At 40.0% G+C, this 23,740-nt stretch overlaps 3 protein-coding genes across 4 annotated transcripts in view; 2 read left to right on the top strand and 1 right to left on the bottom strand.

Moving 5' to 3' along the window:
• On the top strand, positions 1 to 14,509 carry LOC139144093 (dnaJ homolog subfamily C member 27-like). Of its 2 annotated transcripts, none has more exons than XM_070714765.1 (7): positions 1 to 346; positions 1,223 to 1,295; positions 2,204 to 2,400; positions 3,428 to 3,498; positions 3,934 to 4,031; positions 9,532 to 9,639; positions 10,406 to 11,539. In XM_070714765.1, exons 1-6 carry the CDS (start codon positions 212 to 214, stop codon positions 9,594 to 9,596), a joined length of 639 nt encoding a protein of 212 aa, XP_070570866.1. In that variant the 5' UTR covers positions 1 to 211; the 3' UTR covers positions 9,597 to 9,639; positions 10,406 to 11,539. The 2 variants fall into 2 exon arrangements, with proteins under 2 accessions (XP_070570866.1, XP_070570867.1); XM_070714766.1 differs by lacking the exon at positions 9,532 to 9,639 and adding an exon at positions 13,112 to 14,509 and having other exon boundaries at positions 2 to 346; positions 10,406 to 11,471.
• Positions 5,551 to 23,164, bottom strand: LOC139144094 (protein FAM133-like). The gene is made up of 7 exons (XM_070714767.1): positions 22,133 to 23,164; positions 21,496 to 21,593; positions 20,439 to 20,523; positions 13,769 to 13,864; positions 10,448 to 10,519; positions 9,234 to 9,326; positions 5,551 to 8,652 (listed from the first exon to the last, which is right to left on the bottom strand). The coding sequence occupies exons 1-7, from the start codon at positions 22,154 to 22,156 to the stop codon at positions 8,551 to 8,553; spliced, it is 570 nt and encodes a 189-aa protein (XP_070570868.1). The 5' UTR covers positions 22,157 to 23,164; the 3' UTR covers positions 5,551 to 8,550.
• The window catches only part of LOC139144088 (zinc finger protein 93-like), an 8,916-nt gene continuing 8,094 nt past the window's right edge, over positions 22,919 to 23,740 (top strand). Inside the window, exon 1 of the mRNA XM_070714760.1 lies at positions 22,919 to 23,041. The gene's annotated coding sequence lies outside the window, so the exon portion shown is untranslated. The remainder of the gene's footprint in view (positions 23,042 to 23,740) is intronic.

Raw genomic sequence — 23,740 nt, forward strand, 5'->3', positions numbered from 1 at the left:
CTCATAGAAATATTTAGTTTACTGTTTCCAGGTTTCTAATCAGCTGAGCCGCTAGCCGATATCACTGACTTGCTGTCTGACACTGGCTTGACCTGAAACCAACACTCAAGCGATTTGCCAGTATTTATTTTTCGGAAACATGCGAGAAGAAAACTGTGAGTTCACTTGTGTATGACTGAAATGATATACGGTTCCGAAAGACTGTCGGGAGATGGATCGAGAACCAGGTCATTTGCCAAGAGATGTGAAGAAAGTAGTTGACTCGTTGGTATGGGTGAAAATCGTGGCTCTTGGTAGCGTTGGAGTCGGAAAAACATGTTTAATCAAACACTTTTGCGAGAGTAAGGTAAGTGAGCAATTTCAGTGCACAGAAAAAGCCAAGCTCGACATTGTCCAACAGTAGCTCTCCAGTAAAACAGTAATCAGTACACTGTTATAAAGGGGAGAGCCGTTTTGATTTCGGGGGGGGGGGGGGGGGGAGTAACAATTTTTTCACCAATCATGGCAGCAAAGTTTTTAACGTACGTACTGAAAGGCAATTGATTCTATCAGAACGGAGTGTGTAAAAGAATGTTTTCATCCGTCTATAATGTAACATCTACAGATTTTGTGAATCTATATGCATTATTTTCCATACCGTATGTTATAAATAATACCATACTGTCATCTATTTCAATCATTGCAAAAGCTGGTAGGCTAGGCAAACTCGCAAAGGGATGGATTTGTGAGGGGTGTGTAACTCTCATGGTAGAGAAAATTGAAGTCTTGTTCACAGGATTATACCATTACATTAACACACTCAGTGTTGTTACAAGACTTCAAAATACAAAACAAATGCAATATTTTCCTTGCGTAATAAAATTCAAAGCCACTTCCGATAAATGTACAGTCAGCAAGCCGCTTACAACATGTACAAATAATTTTGTCCGGATCCTACTTCAATTCTGCTGTCAGCCAATGAATTAGCATACTTACAGATAGTTTGTGCTCAGTAAAGAGAAAATGTGAGTACACTCTGCAGGTTTTTTTCATTCACATTCAGTAGATCACACTCACAGGAGAGAGAGTATACGGGTACTGATTCAGAACCCGTATACTCTCCTGTGAATGTGAATCAATATATCATCAGATGTGTTGTACTCGTAAGCCAAGTCTGTTTCACTCTGGATCTACATCTTTCAGTTTTCTGTGATGTTTACATAATCATTTATTCCCCATGCAGTTTACACCAGCATATCAAGCCACTGTTGGAGTGGATTATGGCTTTAAAATACAGAACGTCCTGGGAACTGATTGTAAGTGCCAGATCAATGTGATTAAAATCCGATGTAGAGATGAGTCGGTCTTTTATGTTATTGTATTACGGTCTTTTTTGTGCTGACAAAAAAGACCGTAACGTAATAACGTAAAAGACCGACCCATCTCTACATCGGATGTAAATCAGATTGTAGTAAATACTTTCTATTGAATAATATGGATAATAGAAAAGAACACATCATCTCAAAGAAAAGATTTCCCAATGTTATTGCAGCAAACCAACACTGACTATGAACAAGTCCACTTGAGTACAGTCAAAGACTACAAGTGGAAGTCAAAATCTATTGCCCTGCAGTCCAAGTCATTGGCAATTTTTTACCTTCTTGCAATGTGCTATAATACTCATCATGCAGATAACATGCTGTACATACGGTACCTGCACATCCAATTGTAATATAAATACTGAATATACAGAACTACTAGACTAGACTTTAGGACTGCTAGCCTTACAATTGTTCAAACTTGTGCTTGTAAAACCAAATTCTATTTACATGGATGAGATGGATATTTGCATTCTTTGTACAAGCAAGTGCATGATCATTTTACATTCATAGATTGATTGAGTCAGTAAGATATCATTTTGCAGAAATGATATATCCACCTTTCAAACTTGATAGCTTGAGCACAGCACTATATTGAAGTTTCACAGCAAACTGAACTAACAAGTAAGCTTAAACCAATCATGATTCAAGAAAACTACCAGCAACAATTAAGACATCTGACCTTGTTTGATCCCAAATTTTACATTATTAGAGTGGTTCAATAAACTCTCAGATGGCAAGGTGCATATCAAAACCAACTTTAGGCAGCCCAGCTGTACTTGATGCACGCATTGGTTTACAACAACCTGCAATAAATTACAGACCTGCTGTGATTTCTTTTCCAGTAAGAGTACATCTATGGGATTTATCAGGTCATCCGGACTATGCTGACGTCAGAGCTGAGCTCTACATAGAAACACAGGCGTGTTTTCTAGTTTACGATGTGACCAACCCGTCATCATTTGAACAGCTGGACATATGGTTGAAAGAATTGGTCAGATGTGGCGCTAGCAATTCATACCTGGTTGTGGTAGCCAATAAGGTAACACAGTCATCTACTGTTTGTTCTATCCCATTGACTGTTTGATCAATTTAGCCAAACCTGCACACAAAGCTGACCCAAATAGCAAAGATCAAGGGGTAGGAGTATGTTGTGTTAGTGTAGTGCCACCAATGATAATATAAAATGACATATTTTGTCATATTATTTGTATTAAATCATCCAACAGACAAAAGCCCAGTGAAATGATGATGTATCCACAAACTATTACCCTATGAGGCAATGAGGAGTAAAATGCCTTACTCAAGGGTACAACATCATGCTTCATTGTACCTATCCCCTCACAGTGGGATCCCATATAAATCGTTGTTTGGTTGTTCCATTAATTAAAATTCAGAAAATGTTATGTCCGCTGTTTAATCAGAAGAGGGCAAAGGTCAACTGGGTCAGTTAACCTAGAGACAGCATACAACAAAGGATATTTTAACTGGTAATAGCAATGCTTGTAAATGCGGAGTTCCTGTAATGTGTGGTAGATAAATTACCTGGACTAAGAGAATAGGGTCATACCGAGTGTTTATACCATCGTAATGTTTACCGTGGCAGGTAAAACTGTTTGAAAGTATGCGTCATAGGATAAATGTAAATCTCTGGAAGTCTCCTTCTTGTAGTTTGCAAGTTTTCTTGTTAGAAGGGTCGACTACAGGTAAATAATGGACCAAAAATAACATGGATCTGATTGATACAGATATAATAAAGTTTTTGAATTGTTTTAAACACATGATACTCTTTTCAATAATGTAATTACCGGTATATCTACATAATACATTAATGCAGACAATTTCTGTCAATGATTGAGAGGAGTGCTGTGTTTTTCACTTCATCACTGAAGCATGAACTATTTTCCCCAACGATCAAAGAATAAGATATTTTCATATAACAAATACCCAAGGCTTTGCCATAACTGTACATTAATGACAGTATAAGTGCTGGTCTGTCTACCAAGCGAATACGTTGATGCTCTAAGGTGAAATATCACATTCTCACTTTGATTTTGTCATTGTTTTAGGTTGATCTTGGAGCAAAGCGAGTAGTCAGCTCAGATGATGGCAAGAAGTGGGCTGCAGCACATAAACTGAAGTAAGGATTCCTACTGTGTTTGAGAGAGAGAGAGAGAGAGAGAGAGAGAGAGAGAGAGAGAGAGAGAGAGAGAGAGAGTAAGAGAGAGTGAAGAGAGAGAGAGAGAGAGAGAGAGAGAGAGAGAGAGTTAGTTTGTTTCACAGTATACCAAAAGAGAGTCAGGTCTGTTTCTAAATTATATAATCACAAAAATGATTTCACAAATAACTATTCAAGTTCTGTTCTCAAGTTCAAGTCATTCCATCGTCTAGCTGTGACTGTGTCTATTTACCCGAGCCATTTTTTATTCATACACACAAACGTTCCAGTTCAGTTGCTCTCAAAGCACTGCTTGAAGATAAAACTTCACGATTTTCAACAAGTTCAGTCACAGGCATTGCCTTTGGTCACAGAACAATTGAATGACATATTCAGCATTTTAATCCTGATTTGCAGGTATTATGAGACTTCAGCTCAAAGCGGAGACGGTGTCAACAAAATGTTCACAGACCTACTGACAGCTGTGGTGTCCAGAAAGCCACTCCAGTACCATGGTAATCCATAGACATTAGATGTGGTCTAACATTGGCTATTTCTAGCTTTACTAATCATCGTCTTGTGTGTTTTGTTGATGTGTCCACTGTCTAGCTGTCTTTTTTTTCACAATTGGGCAAAAGGTTCTTTCCATTGTGTTGGTGCCATAAGTAACGGTACAAGGTGCTTTAAATGATTTTGTGAAAAAACTAAATGTGAAAATTCATTGTATAACATGCTCACTTTATAATTTATTGTTTTCCTGTTGTGCTGTTGGTCCATAAATACAAACAAGCACAGAATTTGACAGTTCTGTCATACCGGGGTTTTGATACGATAACGGTTATAGCAATACTTCAGTATTTGTAATGAGTACACCCATCAAAATTGACATTATCTGGTGATAAAGCCACAATGAAACAAACACATGCAATCAACAAAACTCAATGTGTCGTTATAATTGGAGACAAGCATTTTCCTACCAAAGTTTTCTAAGCCATTTGATACTCTAGTCTTGTAATCACTTCAAATTGATGATAAATGTGAAAACAGATTACAATTTCCAGGACATACTGATAATCATGTGGGATGCAAAAATTAAATATATGTATTCAAATGACACTAGTACTCATATACGCAGTATTACTTGTAGGGTGTTCATTTCTTACAAGGTGTTACTTTGATGAGTGTATTACTGTGGGCATGCAATGCAAAATTAGGTTTAGGGAGACTGTATTAAAGCTGCAACCTACAAGAAATAAAGCTTCAAATTAATGCTACTAATGTTGATTTGAAATCATTCAATGGGTAACTTTTTGAGACTTTCAAAGTTATATTTTAATCAGTATATTTTTGTATATTTGTAAATAAGTATTGTATGGACATAATCATATGCACCATATCACAACAAATAAATTTATGCACAACTCATACATATCTGAAGTACAATAATCCCATTTCAGATTTATTTACTTTTCCTTTTGAGTTTTGTATTTTTTGTACATTCTGTAAATTTAAATATTAAAGTATCACTTTAAGAAATAAATGATACGCAATAAAATGTTGTGGTGTGTGTTTACAATACACAGAAGTGGCATGGGGAAATTAGTGTACCAGTAACATTCTATGGAAAGTTTATTGAGTGAAAGACTGGCCAGTCGTGTTTGGATGCTACATGCCATGACACTAAGCTGCAATAGCTTTCAAATGCAGTCAGAAAACTTCCCAACTATCCTCTAGCGTGGCCATGTATCTCTTTACTGGAAAATTCTTTCAAAGAATGTCAAGAAATTGTGTTTGTATTTCCTCAATATCTCTAACAAAGACCCCATTTTAGTCAGTCTTGTAGTCATAATATCCAAATGGTATGTCAAATAATTCCAAATACTGATATTTTAATGTGAATGACAAAAGTGTGACAACATTTTAATTGGCCCGAATAAAGGCAATTTTCATGTTTGTGTCAGCATTATATAACACTGTACAATGTGGTGTAGTTTACCGTGTGGCAAAATTACATAGACAGGAGCTTATATTGAGTATTTTCAAATTTTTAATATTTTTGGCACAAAATACATTTGGTTTAGAAATCTTACCATGAGGTAAATTGAAAAGGAAGTCCTTGAAAGAGAAGAAAGTATTTTACAAAACTATTAGCTTCCAAATGTGTTCAAATCTGCCAAGAAAACTTCAATAAAATTTTGCAAATCTGAACAAGTACTGATAAAATTCAGGTGAATTACCATACTTTCGTAATTGCATCCCAGGTACTTACTCTTTGAGTTAAGTATCAAATTGCATTCATGACAATTATAATAACAAAATGACATTTGTACTCTTTAGCTCAGCTGACCAGTGTATTAATATTTACTGTCCTACATCTCTGATGAACTTGAATCTACAATAAAACAGCAGCAGGGGTGAGCAAATCCATTCAGTACAAGGTAAACCCAGACAGATATTAATGGAAATGAAGGTACTGCAGTCTGATTTGCTAGACCTGCAGTCTCATTCAATGTTTGCCCTGCAGTCTACTTTGCTAGTCCTGCAGTTTAATTTGCTAGTCCTGCAGTCTACTTTGCTAGTCCTGCAGTTTAATTTGCCAGTCCTGCAGTCTAATTTGCCAGTCCTGCAGTCTAATTGGTAGTCCTGTAGTTTACTTTGCTGGTCCTGCAGTCTAATTTGCCAGTCCAGCAGTCTAATTTGCTAGTTTTGCAGTCTAATTGGTAGTCCTGCAGTTTACCTTGCTAGTCCTGCAGTCCAATTTATTTGTCCTCCAAAGTAATTTGTTAGTCCTGCAGTTTACTTTGCCAGTCCTCCATCTAATTTGCTAGTCCTGCAGTCTAATTTGCTAGTCCTGCATCTAATTTGCTAGTCCTGCTGTCTAATTTGTATGTTCTCCAAGTATTTTGCTAGTCCTGCTGTTTAATTTGCTTGTTCTCCAAGTATTTTGCTAGTCCTGCAGTCTAGTTCACTAGTCCTGCATCTACCGGCAATTTGCTAGTCCTGCCGTCAATTTGTTTGTTCTCGAAAGTATTTTGATAGTCCTGCAGTCAAGTTTGCTAGTCCTGCATCTAATTTGCTAGTCCTGCAGTTTACTTTGCTAGTCCCACAGCCTAATTTTGCCAGTCCTTAAGTCTTCTTTGCCAATCTTACACACAAGCGCATTAATTTAGTAATGGTAATCACTGGTCTGCCAATGGAATGGCAAACCCAATAAAGCTGTATGAGCCAAACCTTAGATATTCAGTATCCTGGGCCTTCTACAATAGGATTTGCTCACCTCTGGCCAGTCTTGTTAAAATGACATACATGTAGCTACTTCAAACAATGTCAAGATTTGAACTTACTCTACTTTTGGTCTACCAATCTTCAAATCATCGAAGTTTTACCAATTATCTTATTCATGATTATTCATGATTATTCATGGCAGTTCATAATAATAAATGCAGCAAATAAGGAAGGAAGCAATACTAATAAAACTGAAAACATGTCAATGTCAAATCTATTTCCTTTCTGCAGGTCTTGCTTAGTAATGCTAAAAATGTGTCATTCTTGTTAAGTAATATGTAACCAAGAATCATGTCTGTATCACTGCAAGCTCACGTATGTATCACTGCAAACTTCAAACAGGGTAAAATATCAGAACTATGCTATTTACAAAGTTTTGATCAGCCAATTCTCCTCTCTTGAAATTGTTTTAAAATAGAATTCAGATGAATTTATAGAAACTGTGAGGAAAAACACACTATTTAGGTTTTGGGATATCTACAGATGACAGGCAAGAAAGTTGTTTAAATATTCCTCAAATGAAAAAGAGTGTGTTTCTTATTTCATATGTATTTTCTCCTTGATGGCTAATAAAATCAGTGTCTTAGGGCCATTGTGGCCTACTATGTCCACACAATGAAATTTCACAGTATTCACAGCACACAAAATTTGGATTCACTAAATATTGAACATTTTACAAATTTGCTGATTTTATGTGAGTTATGAGACAAGACACGGCCAAACACTTGCAGTCAATCCAATCAAAATATTGTAGTCAGTCTGTACAATGCAGGATTCAGGGCACATGAATATTCTACACTGATACAGAATCATAAGCACAAACTTTCAATACCTAAACAATGCTCATTAATATAATTTGCATAAATGAATACTAATCTACCCCGTATCTTGCACTGATAGAGTCAGTCGGCCTGTGGAACCCTTCAGTTTCGCATTGCATTGTAATTTTCCTAGCTTTGTAACTGTAGCTGTAAAGTTTTTGCAACTATTATATCAAGTGACAAATATGGGGGAAACTCTACAATCCAATATAACAACATAGTTGATTGTCAAAAAATGAAATCTAAAAGTAATTCATGGTTCACATTCATATCATGAAATATTTGAAATTGAGCATCAACACCAATCAACTTTTCTGAATTATACGAATAGGGGAGATTTTCATTCCTCTTCATATATCTACAAAACTCAACAGATACATGTATGGTGACTCAATGAAAGCACGCACTATTCTGTAAAAATTTACGCAAATTCATTTTCTGTTAAAGAAGGAGAAACAAATAAATTTCTGACACAAAGCATTTTATGGAATTACATCAGAAATAAATCTTCACCACACCATTATTACCGTATCCTTGATATATGCACTAAAGATTTCACTGAGAGATTAGGTTCAGAAAATACTTTGAAAAATGTGCATATACATGTAGTAAAATTGCAGTGAAAAGTATTGTCACACATTCTGTATAATTACACTGATAAGATTTCTCTCTTATGTACAGACTATCTTTTGCATACTTTAGGAATTTATGAGATTTAAATAAACATTAAAAGACACATCACAAGCCGTAACTATACAAATGTACACATCAACTATCTATCAGAGAACTGATTATTTCTCAAACTTGATGAAATCAACTGATGTTAAACTGAGAACATTGCTCACGTCACTACCAGGGTACAGATGGTGATCTTGTAAAAAAATTCCACTCACTTCATATCACACAATATACACACAATATTTTACTATCAATCTATGGAACTATCAGATCTCCTGTCACGCCTTCTCTTGGATTTGTGTTTCTTGTGTTTCTTTCGCTTCTTTCTACTTCTCTTCTCAGAATGTTGTGACTAAAAGTTATACATAATGAAAATTTAGTTATCTTTACTGAATGGTAACACAGCTCCTTCTGCTGTCATTAGAATACTATCCTTTCACCTTGACTGCGTTTCTCACTGAACGTTACTGTTTTTCAGTGGAAACAGTTATTCAATAGCATATGACAGAAAGTATGTGTATCATTTGCTGCTATTACATAATATATAGGATGTGAGCATATTTATAAAATAACATTGATCTCTGTGAAAAGGTGAAAAGCGTTTACTCTTGAAAATGGCAATACATTGTGTGGCCACTGGGTACATATGGTATAACATATCAGTTGGTGAAACTACTTTTCTAAGTACACAAAAGACAGCATACTAATGTAAACAAACTGCATTACAACATTGTTGATCTGAATAAATTGATGCAGTAATGTCAAAATAGCATATTTGTGACAAAAATGACTGCCATATTGCTTGGTCTCCCTAAACATGTACCACTTTGTTGCATTTTGAAAGTTTGAATGAAACAGGTTTGGACACGTCTAAGATATGGACTCAGTATTCTGCAGTTTGTGTTTACTTTGAAAAAGTCAATATTTGTTTACCTCTTCTGATTCTTCATCTGAGCTTTCTCCGTGGAAGTCATCTGAGCTGTCTCTTCTGCGATGTTTCCGTTTTTTCTTTTTCTTTCTTTTTCTCTGAAAATCACAGATCAGAAACGTGAGTAGATGTTTTGAAAGCAAAAGGTTATCAGGTGCATATTTGGTATGCTTGAATCAAAAGCATAGTAGATGTAAGGCATTTGTATACTGCCTTTGTGAGGACACCAAAGTACTAGAAAGACATTACTGAGATGTGCTGTCATAAGATATATTTTTAGGGACTACTGTTCATTTCTTTCAGAAGAGAGAGAAAATGAAGCTGCATGTGTGAAACCATTAGCATTTGGATGGATGCTAAATATTTGAGATATCTGTAATCGTCAAATGCTGTCTTTTGCAGTTCTGACTTGTAGGTAAAATCATTGTTTGTGGAGGGAAAAAAAATCACAGTATGCACTGATAGCCTACATGACTGTGTTTCAACCACATTTGACTGACTGCCTTTGGTTGCCTCATCTGGCATCACATGTTTGTAGCTTATGATGATTTACGATACTGCTTCACATGTGCACATGTCATATTTTTGACTGCCTTGGTTTGAGTAATCTTTTCTGTGCAATGCAAAATATGGTGACGGTGGCAGAAAGGTGTTTTGAGATACAGCGCAGGTGGTGGTTTTACACATAGTCTAATTAAAGTATATCAAGTGTACCGGTACAGTAATCTCTGAAGAATAGTGTCCAGGAATTGTATCAAATCTTGTGAGTCACCCACGTATGATACATGACAGCTTCAGCATGTTCTTGGATCACAGTCAGTGTTTTTGCTAAGGTTGGGGAATATTGGTAAATGATTTGGAAACCCTGGTAACATTTCTGCTGTTCCTAATCTGATTGCATTGATATACCAAGGGGAACCCCGGTAACATTTACCTGCTTACCGCCCTTAGCAAAAACACTGACAGTGAGCACTTTCGATTGTCAATCAGTGGCAGGTCACAGCGGCTTACAGCGCACACCACAAGATGGGGATACATCGTATGTATGAAGGGTAAAACTACACATGCTCCGTCAAAACAAGGTATCACTTTGCACAGAGTGTAGCACATTCTGTCAGCCTGGTGAAAGCAGATATTTCTACAACATCTTAACAACAACTTCTCCCCTCTCCTTCAGATGAACAGAATGTTCACAACATTAGTGGCTTTTAACACTCACCTTCACATACTCTTCATCCGTGTCACTACTGGAGGAAGAAGATCTTGAAGATGAGGAGGAAGATGAAGGCGACTTGAAGAAAAAATAATTTCAGAAAATATTCTATGAAGAGGCAATTCATTGGATGGAAATTACGACAGAAACTGATTATACCAACAGATTGATATACATGCAACTGTATGATGGAAAATGATGCTTCACAAATATTTTCTTAGTTGGCACTCAGTTCAATAGATCAACAGCAGTCTTGTAAGATTCTCTTTTTCTTTTTTTTTCATTTCTTTGACATTTTTTGTCAAACTTATCTTTGACTGTACAGCATGTGCATATGTTGTAACTTGTGAGATCACATTTCTGACAATCCTTGGGTTAACCCATAGACAGTAGAAGCGAGACTTCTACAGTCTATGGTTAGCACACCACATTCACAACATTCTACCACTATATTGTCTGCATAATTGCACTTGAAGAATTATCAACATTGTCACCCTGGTACTTACAGCATTGCTGTGTACAGTGAAACTTATAGAGTTACTGCCTGCAATATATCATACGTCATGTCCCTGTCTCATTGCAATGTATTTATAATCCTTGAAACTTGTTCATATATAAATTTACTTGTAAATATTTTCCACAATTTCAGCAGAAAGGGACGAGGGCAATTCTTCTGCTCAAATTTCTATGTACAGAAGATTGTATAAAATAATTGGAAAATAATAATTTAGTTTCATGAACGTTTGTGAAACGCAAGAGTACATTTTCAGAGTACACTGTAATATATGAAAGTGTAATAGATTTTGAGATATAGAGACTTGGAGAATCAAAGTAACTGAGAATCATTGTAAATGTACCACAAATCATAAAATGTATGTCACAATGAAAAATTCTATTTTGTGGAAGTAACTTTGCAATGTTACAATTTTCTCTCTCACTTCAGAGATAATTAATGTCAATGGTACAGGAATCCAACCCTTGATGAATAGCACTTTTCCCCACACTGCAATGGTTGGGCTAGAAAATCACTGTGCTCTCCCTGGCCTTTCGAAATTGTTAGTAAATTTACGAATTGGGTTCAAAAAATATTAGTAAGCACAAATTTGTTATTCTGAACCACCAACTTTCAACAAGCACTTCTGGTACTCAATAGATGATTTTAAGGGGATAGAAATGATGAATGATTTCATTAAAGACAAAAGAAAATGAAAAATCCCTTTTTAGTTTTTTTGACAATGAAAACTCATATTTTGATATGCATTTTCAAAAGATTTATTGAATAACACAGTACATCATGGGTCATGAATGCTTGTAACATTGAAATTTCTTCCTTGTCTCAATAAAGTGTGTAATTTTAGTCAACGGCCAATGAATGTTATTCAATTACTCTATCTTTATTACACAACATAACATGTTCAAGTATATTGTGACACAAATCATAACTCCCTTTGTGTGTGTAGTCAGTGGTTGATGATTATATATATTAATTTATGAAGCGGTCATTAATATTATCAAATATTATCAGTGTTTGCACAAGTTTTAGATGCTAGAAAATATGTCCCTTGTTTTTCATATTTGGAAAGCTCTGTTACTTTCAAAGTATGCATGTCATCTCATAGGTACTAGGTGGTGCCTCTATAGCTGCAGTCATTATGCCATGTTCATCTCTAAAATTCTTTTTAAACAATCACTGATCAGAACATTTGGCAGTCTGTGGTTTCGCACAAATTTTGTCTCATCTCAATCAAATTTAAGTACGCAAACTGAGACTGGTGATCCTGCTAATGTTTTCTTAGAGACAGTTATACTTTTAAAACGCTGCAGATGATCGTCATTTATTTTTTGTCTGGATAAACTTTTTGTCATGGGACTGTGCACAGCATTTTCTCTGGATCATAGAAAACTATCAGTATTCATAACATTTGCTGAGACAGTTTCTTGTAAAATATTTGAAGGAAACCTATTAAAATTGGCAAGCTGACTGAAAAATTCAATTTGCAGATCGTCAAATGACAAATCTATGACATCTAAGATTTCCGGCTCGCTTCCACCTCCATGCACAGAAAAACACTGTGCAGTACATGTTCAACCATGTGCGGTCCGGACTGCAGTTCTGCTGTAGTTCGACTGTCTTTCAGGCTGACTGTTCTTGATCTCTTCTAGCTCGGCGGTTTCATTGTTTCGTATTTTTTTCATATCAGTTGCCGTTTTTATGCCCAACTTTCTTTCCCAACTGGATACTATCAATCCAAAGTATTTGTAACTGCCCGCTTCCCTCGATCCGCTTCAACAGTCCACTCGGAAAGTTGACAGCATGTGAGTGTTTGGGTGTCTCGAAACTACCGTAATGGGGTGGTAATGCATGACACACCACTATGAGATTACAAGACCCGGGATCTTGAAACCTTTTCGCGCATGCTCATGTTATTACAGGTCAAAGTCCAAAGCCAGCTATCACCATGTGTCGATGCGCTGATGATAGGGCAGCGTAGGTTTTGAAAGACGAGATATGACAGTATTTCCCCGGAATTCACAATCTTGACCGAAAATCAGGCTTCAAAAATAACAAAATCGTTCGTAAATGGCCGATCGGGCTTTCATTTTTTTTCGTAAATTTTCATTTTTGTTCGTAATTTACGAAAGTTACGAGCGACAGCGAGAGCACAGTAGAAAATCACTCCACTCAAATTTCACTTTTCTATGAAACTCAAACAACTGCATGTGTGAGTATATGGTGAAAACATGGCAAAAGATTTTCTAAACTTGTGATACTACCTAGCATAACCAATATTTTACTAACTATCAAATACAAAAAAGATCTGCTGCGTATGAAATCTCAAGATGAGACTCAAAGTGACTATTCTAACTGAACTCAAACTTCAGTTTCTTGCAAACCATGTTGGTACAGTAAGTGGGACACCTTTCATGGTCAGAACTAGAAGTCTGATTGTTGCTGATCTTCAGTCTTGCTTAAGGTCAAAAACATTTATATCACTTAAATCCTCTTTAATCTTAGTATCCCACTTTGTTAGTCATACGTCTTTTGTAATGTATGATGAGAATTGATGCAGCAGATACCAGTGTAAATGTCTGTAGATACTCTATAAATTTATTTCTTAAACACTATTACACATTGCAGAAATCTGTACCAATGTAAAAATCTGAAATACAACAGTTTCTGAGTACCTATACTTAAAAATATATGAACAAAGATACAAGCAACTGCCAAGCTCAAGTGAATTGTATGTCTCTCTGTCTTGATTTAATATTGATTTAGCATTTCCTATCCAGACCCATACACACATTCCTCAAATTAGATGAACTCACCCTTTCACGTTTTCTCCTCTTGGATTTCTTTCTCTTGTCCTTTGAGGATCCTCCTAGGATTTTTTCCCGTTGCTTTCTCAGAACCTCTCTATGTTTCTAGAAAAGTGCAAAATAATACTTTTTATACAATAAAACTGACAGAGCTAATGGAGTAGTATATTTCAACAATTCAGTAAAATTTGAAATTTCTAGGCAAAAGGCAATGGGGAAAACTATTACAGAAACTTCCAGAAAATAAAACAAAGCCTTCAACAACATTTGTATGAAAAACATAATAGATTTGAAGTTCGCCTACATGTTTCATCGTTTGCAAAATATTCTTACTGGAACAGAAATACAGAAATGTAAGGTGTATGATATTCAGTATCAAATATGAAATAGGTGCTTTCAGTCTGTCACAATGAACTTTGAAACTTTCAAGTACATTTTTCAAATGAAATTATTGTTTTTTTATTTTGAAATAAAGGTAACCATAGTATGTAATCCATTTCTGTTCATGGTTTGACATCATGTGTAATTTGGTGAACTTTGTCAATCAGTAATCATGCGTCTCCATATGTCTCCATGGTTGCAGGTTAACTTTCATAGAATTCCTGATAAGGTGCCAAATTTTAAGTGAAATTCAGCATTCATGTCGTTGATCACTCTCGGTGCAAGATACAAAATGGATTAGTATTCATTCATGCAGACTACATCAATGTGCATTTTTTCAATATTAAAATTTTTATGTTAATGACTCTTTATCAATGTGGAATATTCATGAACCTTGAACCACGCATTCGGTGCAAGTGATCCATTGTGTGCCCATTTACAAGTTTTAATATCAGAACAAATTTTTGAAATATTAAGAGTTTGACCTTACAATATTTTGAAGATGAAAAAAGTCTATGAAAGGAAATTTTCAAATCGGTATTATTATTATTAACCCTTTTCCTGCCAAGTCGGTGAAAATCCGCTTGAAATTCGGTGTAGCTAGAAGCTGAGCAGCCACGGCCGTTATTCTCTAAGGCGGTGGAAATCGGGTACTTTTTGGTACCCCCTTTCCTGCCTAGTCGACGGAACTACGTGTAGCAAACCCTTGCTCACGCTAGGGGTCGTTCGAGGACAGGTTTTGGGCGAGGAACGGCGTTTGCTCTGGAAATGGGTTCACAGGGAGTCAGAGGACAGGGAAAGGTGCAGAAGCTACCCAGCCAGTCCCCCACCCGTTGGGGGACTGTTTTTTTTGGGGGGACGAGTAGCGTACTTGGCAGGTTAGCACGGTGACGTATCCTAGCGGAGTTTGGTCTAACTTGGCTCTGAGCCACTACATAGATTGCGGCCGAAATTGACCGTCTCGGCAATGCTAATCTATAAGGCAACCGCCTAAGACCGCCTCAGCTGGCGGTGCAATTTTTGCCAATGGTGCGAGACGAAAATCACGGACTTAGTCCTGATTGACGGGAAGTGCGGACGGATTTGACGGACTCGGCTTGATTAGTCCCTGACATGGAACTGATCCGAACGGACTTGAGCGACATTTGTGAAGGGTAACCACCGCTTTTAACCGACTTGTTACCTTCTCGAAAAGACTACCCAGTCAGATGTCGGACGTTGTCGGCTACACTTGGCTCTAGACGTTCAAGCCGTGCAACGAAACACACCGCCTCAGCCTTGCCATTCACGAACAAGGCCTCGAAATTCGATCCATTGTTCACTGACTTGGCGGCTGCGGTTAGGTGCGTGAACCGTTGTTCACCGACTTGTTACGCCTATGTTGTCCCTGTGAAGTTCGGCTAACGGCCGAGTCTAACGGGAGTTGGCAGACCTGTGTTTGGTTTATACCGTGGTATAACCGACTCAGGTAGAGGTACCTGTCGGTATATTCCGAGTTTTACGCACTCGGGCGTCAATGACGGGTCGTCATCACCGCTGATGACGTAGACGTGCTGGCCATGTTATTTGAAGGAGCCATGATTGCCCAACGGATGAGGCTGAGACAGCTGTTGACAATTTTGGTATCCTTCATCTTTGACCGCCTTAGTTGGGTAAGCCGCTCGGAAGGCAACGGTTATGACCTAAACAAGCCGCTGAAGCACTGTTCGTTGCCGTACAAGAACGAGACGGCCAGTCCATTACTGCTTAATGGGCGATCAGTCGGGTTGGCTTGTCACCGACTTGGATGACAATACGCCTTGCTCGGGCGTACTTAGAAGGGACATGAGGTTAAAGATACGGGTTTCCCACCCGTACTGAGCATGGGCTTGGGCAACGTCCTTGGTGGCAGGTGCGCATGCCACGTACCCAGCTGGACGGAATGTCAAGTTGAGATGCTAATGACATTGACTATGGTATGCTAAGTGCTCGAGGGATTTGCATTGCAAACGAGTATTATTAGCATATCAAATGGTACGGACAGGCAATTTACATGACGGGTAGGAATGTCAGCACCGGTTGGTGGCCTGATTGCGTAGGTTCATTATAATAACAGGTGGCTGCATATATTAACACATGATTGGACGCAGGGGTGTTACACCCCTGCGTCCAATCATGTCCAGGCTTTGTTTCCCTGTGGCTTTAAAAGGGTGGGACCTGCTAGTCTGTCGACACTGTTCCAGACATGAGCTTGACGGACCGCAAAAGTTTTCTGAAGGCGAGCAGACGACTGAAGCTCAAAGATGCAGAGTCTCCGGGCGGTAGTGGTAGCGATCGTTGTGATGTCCCTAGTAAACGTTCGAAAAAGTCGGGCAAGAAACTCGCCCGTAAGGCGAAGCTATCTCCGGCTGGAAAGCCCAGTGGTAAGCGTAAACGTAAGATGATCGTTCTACCGATGATGATGGTGGGTCACCGGTTGCCAGTGGTTCTCACCGGCTGCTCCGGGAGAGACTACTTCACCTGCAGAGACATCTGCTGCTCTTGTGGGAGATACTTCACCTGCACAGACTACGTCTGCTGCTGCTAGTGAGACAGTTAGTAACGAGACGGCTGATGCCATTGGTTCTTCCCCGGCTGCTCCGGGAGGGACACCACCTGTTGCGTGCACCATGAGCCCTCATCCTGCGTCAGGAGAGGTTCCTGTGCCCAGTGTGAAAGAGCTTGGGTCCTCGTCATCAGCAGAGGCTGCCCAGCCCGCTCCTGCCATAGTTTCGTGTGCTGCGATGTCCCCGCCGAAAAAGATAGTGCGGAGGGTTCGTTATCAGGATAGCCCACCTGATTTTGAGCCAGATATGATCCTTGATGCCGCTACGGGCGAGTTCAGGCCCAGACGCCCAGACGATGGTGATATCACCGCTGAGTCCGACTCGGAGGTTGACGAGGATGCGGCAGAGGACGATGACTTTTATGACAGGCAGTATGTAGGTGAGGCAAGCTCTGACGACGATGATGACGTTGCTGCTGTGTTGGCGGAGGATGACACCCCTCCTGTCTGGCGTATGTCGGAAACTACCGATGCTAATATATTTGAGGAGATCGATTTTGACCATGAGAGAGGACCGACTTTCACCTTGCCCAGCCACTCCCGTGAGATCGATTACTTTTTTAAGTTTATTCCAGCTACACTGATCAGATTGGCAAAGGACGAGACTAATAAATACGCCAAGTTCCACCAGCGATATATCGCTAGAAAGATCGATAAATACTGGCGTAACGCTGACTACCGAGAGGTGCAGGCGTTCATTGGCGTCTTAGTCTGTATGGGTATCGACCGTAAATCATCAGTGGAGGATTATTGGTCTAGCGATCCATTTCTGAGAAACCAGGGTATTTCTACTGTGATTACCCGCAGTCGCTTTCAGCAGCTTATGCGATATTTTCATCTGGCAGACCCAGAGAACGATCCACGTCGTGATCCTGATGAGGCACGCCGCCGACGTCGGTGTCAGGAGGATCCCCTTTATAAAATCAATCCATGGATGGAGCCCATAGTTGACAGGTGCGTAAATAATTATAAGATGGGTAAAGAGATCTCCATCGACGAGGGCATGGTGCGATTCAAGGGCCGTTCTAAATTTAAGCAGAGATTACCGCATAAGCCTGACCGAGACGGTTTTAAGATATGGCAGCTTGCGACTCCACCACTGCATACATCGCCAACTTTGCACCGTACCTAGGTGTGAAATTTCGGGATCGGACTGATGGGAGACGGCAGGGGGGGGGTGTGGAAAAAAGAATTACGAGGGGGGTGGCCCAGCCTTTTTGTGGAATATAATCACATCTTTTTTTGTGATAGCTTTTTTAGCACGGTCGTTACTGCTAGAGAGCTGAGGGAGCCCGGGATCTACATGGGGGGGAGTTTTTAACCGCCGTAATCGTCGCACCATGCCCCCTCAATTAATTCCGCCGGGTAAGAGGAAGCGCCTTCCTCTGTCTGTTGGGGATATGAAAGCCACGACCAGAACGGACTCTCGTCTTAACATCACTGCTTATCAGGATAGTAACGCTCAGGTGCTGATCTTGAATACGGTCTATCCACCCTTGGAGTGCGTGCCAGTGGGGGAGGGAGACGAGCAGCGACAAGTGCCTCTGTCGCTGTATAATTATCGCCGGTACATGGGAGGTGTCGACCGAGCCAACCAGAAGCGCAAGTACTTTCACACTGGGCACAAGAATCACAGATGGTGGACATATCTGGCATGTTACCTGATTGATGTTGCCTTGGTAAATGCATACGTATATGCTTCAAGCATGTACACCCTGATAGTAAGCTGACCCATAAGATGTTTCATCTGCGTGTCGGGAAACAACTCATTGGCGGTTATTGTGGGCGATCGCAGCCCAGTGTGAGAGAGGGCGAGGCCACCGTTTTCTTTCCTCGTACATAAATCCACAAAACCAGCCGATGCACGTTGTCAGCCGCTTGGAGGGGGGGCAGAAATGCTGTAAAGTATGCAGCAGAGAGGGGAAGAACACTGCGAGCGGGCGACTGTCTGAGACGGCCAAAGGATGTAGTCTGTGCGGGGTTCATCTTCACGAGGGCGAGTGTTTTGCGGCTTTTCATCATCGCATGATGTACGAGGTAAGAGGAGCGTTGGCGTGCAGACCTCTACTCACACAGCCCCGACGACACCCATCAGCAAGAGAACCCGACGTAAATAACGGACAGGGGATAGCTTCGCCTTACAGTGGCTTGACTGACTATTCTTAACACGGACCATGATCACATTTTGAGCACGGTTGTGCCGTTTGTTTGTGCTTTACGATCCGCTGATTGTAAATTGAAACACGGATTATTTTGTACAATCCCCGATTGTAATCTTTGTAACACGGACCATGCACTCAGACGTCGAGACAGACTCTGAGATTTATTATTCGGCATAATGTAAATTATTCCCGAATAAAATTATATCTATGGATCGCATATTTTCGTTTGTTTTGTTTTGTTTAGACGGATTATTTTGTACAATTCCCCCGATTATAATTTTTGAAACACGGATCTGCCACCCCCTTTTTAATTTTTGAAACACGGACCATGCACTCGGACGTCGAGACAGACTCCGAGATTTATTGTTCGGCATAATGTAAATTATTCCGAATAAAATACTATCTATGGATCGCATATTTTCGTTTCTTTTGTTTTTACCCCCTTTCGTTTTTGGCAGATCCGTAAGGACGCTATAGTAATGGATGAACGTGCGTTGTATCACGTGGGAGGGGCACAGCCCAACGGAGGCTGTGCTCGTGCGACGTAGACGTTGTACCGACCATCTGTCGTTTGGGTTAGTGCATGGAGCAGTTGCACTGTCCAGAGCTAAGGTGGTACAAAACTGCACCTTAGTAACAACTGCAAAACTAACCTGTTAGGAAACGGTAACACTAACGAGCTAAGTGTGCACTGAACTGGCCAAACTACGTACACGCCTTCCTTCAATGGCGGAACTATGTCGTTGACACTACGTCAAAGTGGACTGCACTGTGCGACTCTTCCAAGTCGTTCAAAGTACGTGGCCAAGTGACACAACCCAGGGGAAACAGGACAGGTTTGAGGGTGCTGCCGCACCCATAGCACTAACCCCTGGGTCTTCTACTAACCCACGAGCGAGGTGATGTTTCCCCGGTGTGGCCGTGCGTGCCGGCGAACGAGCTTTACTTCCGCGAAGTAAGCTAGAAAAGGGCATAAAAGTGCACGTCCCCCGGGGCAAACAACGCCCGTGACCTCGTCATTTTCTGGACACAACCTCATCAGCGGTTGCCCCTCTATACGGGCATGCAAAAATTTTTGAAGTCTAACACGTATATGGTCGGTAATCGTACCCCAAAAATGCGGTATTTTCCCGCCAAATGCCTGGCAGGAAAGCGTGCAGGAGAGCCTATCTTCTGTAGACACGGAAAAGGGGGCCGGTTTTGACCGACTTGGCAGGATAACGGACAGGGGCGCTCGGCAGGAAAAGGGTTAAAGGGGTAAGGGTAAAAATGGCTATAAGTCACACAGAGCAACAAAGAGGATGATAATACATGTTTACCCTCTGAGTGCTGTATTTTTTCCCTCTAAAATTTTCCTGCAACATTTTACCAGTTTTTTATGGGTTTTTTGTATTTTTTTTGATAACTTTGGACCAAATGGACAGTTCTTTACATTGGCTACAGTTTTTGATCAAAATTTTTGGGAAAAATTTTAAAGAGATTGGCTGGGTTACATTTTATAAAGGCGACAAAAATTGACTTTGGCACTCAAAGGATTAAATTTGTTACTTACAGTTTCCATGACTTTCTCCCACTCTGCCATTGTACTGGATCCTGATTTCTCCTTCTGTTGTTGCAATTTCTCTTTAACTTCATCCCTGCAACAGTATTTGATAGGTAACTAGTATATTTACATGTAAGTGTGTTAGTCCAAAACTCAATCTGATTAAAATCAGATGTAGAGTAAGGCAACGTCTACTTACGCGTACGTGGTATTTTATTCCTGTCGCAGTGAGAGGGGACAGCAAGAAAATACCACGTACGAGTAAGTAGACGTCGCCGTACTCTACATCTGATTTTCATCAGATTGTCCAAAACTGTACGTACACATACTCATGAAAAAGAAAGGCACCTTTCCTAATGAACATCAACCATAGGTAGACCTGTATGCAATGCTGAAATACTGCAGTGTTTCCAAACAAACATAAGCAAAGAAACAACGCAATGTCATTCTCATTTGCCCTTTGAACCAAAGTAAGTGAAACATCAACAGTGACTGACATAAAAATGATCACAGCCACCACAGATTGAGACGGTGTATCAAAAGTTAATCAAAATGATTAAAAATATTTGCAACGTCTGCAATATCAAAGGCACTTTTCATTTTCTAGTATATGTTTATATGCATAGACAGCGAAAAATGACTGGTTTATTCATACATTTCTTCTGCTTGCAAGTACATTCATTTACTTCTCTGTGTCTTTCTTTATAATCATATTGCCTAACAAACATCGGTGATATTGCTACAAGGGCAGTTTTTGCTAAGGTTTGGGAAGATTGGTAAATGATGCAGGAACCCCAGTACTATTTCCAAGGGTACCTAAGAAAGTGTAGCTTTTGAATGAAATCGATAGCTTTGACACCGTGCAGGATAGCTTGGGTAGGGAAACGATAGTTGCTGGAATGGCATCCGTAAGTTTGGTCATCTAAAGCGATAGCTTTGAACATATTTTGATGTTAATGGCATAAAACAAGATGGCTGACAGCAAAAGCAGTGGAAGCTATAGTGGAAGCTGGAAGATATCATTTACCAGTGTCGCCCAACCTTAGCAAAAACACTGACATCTTACCATGTGGGCCTAGGTCTACTCAGGTAATCCTGTATGGTTGGTCCAGATGATGGCTTTGGACCCCGAGCACGAGCCATGGCTACAGGATTCATAAATGCCTGTCAGGAGAAAGATACAGAGGGCATATCAGGGCCCGGGGGCATGTCATATCAAACCCATTATCAATCACAGTGATACCATTCTAGAAAGTACATGCATCTGATGAAGATAAAAGTCTGACAAACACGAGAAATTCTTATATTAACCTAGCCCTGCGTACAGGTCTGTGTGTTCCCGGTGTTATACGGCCTCCACCACAGCCCTGCAACGGTTCGTGGAGATGACTGGAGACTCTGCGGTCCAGATCCGGACCGCAACGAACGCCGGGAACACACAGACGCAGGGCTAACCCATATTGATTGCCATGATCCACTCTGCATCATTAGACATGAAAAATATTTTATTACAACTGTTCATTTCAATTCAGGGAAGTACAAATAGTTGTGATGTGTTCAGAACATAGTCAAAGCTATCAGAGTTGGGCCGTGGGAAATACACAAAGTGTCAAATGCAGGAACGAGCATCATTGCATCTGCTATGTGTGGCAGATGTAAGATGATGAGCTTTGGTATTTCACTGGGAATTTTGTATGTCTCACCCGTCTCGTGTCTCGCTTTCCCATGACTTTCTGTTCGATCTCGCTTCGGCTCTTCTACTAGTACTGTACTCTCTTCATGCAGGTCTGTGTCAACGCAGCAAAGTACGTTGTGCACTAGGCTTCCTGCACAACTTCCGGTTCTATGCACTTTTCGCTTGAGGGCGTAAAAGCATGCAATGTTTTTTGTAGTGATATAAAAATACTGTCAAATATTCCGCGGAAATCCTTGTGTCATTCCACTCATAAGTGTAAATAAAATCTTACTGTAAGAATTGTCCTTTCATGAGTGCGTTGGTTGTTGACATCGAATGTTGGTCATCACATCAATGATTTACTTCCGGTGTCAGAGGAGAGAGGGCGTGAAGTTGAATCCGGGGTGCCACAACGGTATGACATAATAATATGATTCAGAGGGACCCTGAGCTAGGTTTTGCAAAGTGTCTGCCAATATACATAGCTAGTCTTTACAAATACGAGCAGTGTTGACAGAACTACCGGTAGTTTGAGCATTTCCACATGCTCCAAAAGAAGGCAAACAACTATAAAATTATGCATAACAAAAACCTTCTAAAAGTAAAATTATTGTTGTCAAAGTGAGCTTTAATGTTTGCGCTTTTCCTAACGACACGACTTGGCTAAGGTAGAAGCAGCGATTCCGAGGAATAATTACTGTATCGTTCCGAACACAAAGGGCTAATTGCAATAAAAAGCTACGCGGCACATATATTTTAAAAAAATTACGAACTAATATTGAACCAGTGTGTGATACCCCCGTCAATGAACTCTATCCTTTGTCTCTCATACATTAGGCTTCGCACGCACACATCCCCTCCGTCTCGTAACTGGCGTCGCGTTGCCGTTGCATGACATCCGAAGCGCAACATTATCGCTGAAATTTAAACGTCATCGGTAAGTTACCCGTAATGTCCTCATACTTGTTTCGTTTTCGCCATTACTTGTAACAACATGGTGTTCTTTTGATCCCAATGCAAAGCTTGTGTGAGTCGAAACGCAGCGGTTGTGTGCAGTCCTGCTCAACGTGGGGTCTACGCATGTCCGTACATAATCACTTCATCGCTATTCATAATTCATTGGACCATGGAGGTAGCATGGAGGTACCAAACCATAACCAATTTGGCCGTGTATAATACACACACGGGGCAAAAAGGCCGTAAAAGTATAGTGAAAGTATAAATTATGGGACGACTGAAGCTTAATTGCTATGACACATGGACACCTTTGATTCGAAAACGGATTTCCCTATGTAAGAGATGGTATGAGTTGAATCCGTAGGTTACCCGGCACCCATGGTACTAGCTGCAAAATTGTAGCGCTACGGTGAGGCGGTCGGTGATTTTTGGTTTTTGCGACTTCGCTCACCAGTAGAGCTACAATGCCGAAGGCCTGTAGCATACAAAATAAGCACGCTGCACATGGCACGGCATTTTGATGTAAAATCCCATATATTTACTGCATTTGGTCATATCGATTTATCACTACTGAAGACTAAACAGTAGACTGCTCTAACCTTGTCGTTTATGGGTTTGGTATTTGTTCAAATACGTCGATCGCGTTCCAAAAACATTTCTTGGAGCCGCCATTACCAAC

The sequence above is a fragment of the Ptychodera flava genome, chromosome 11, assembly GCF_041260155.1.
Source record: "Ptychodera flava strain L36383 chromosome 11, AS_Pfla_20210202, whole genome shotgun sequence".
Lineage (NCBI taxonomy): Eukaryota > Metazoa > Hemichordata > Enteropneusta > Ptychoderidae > Ptychodera > Ptychodera flava.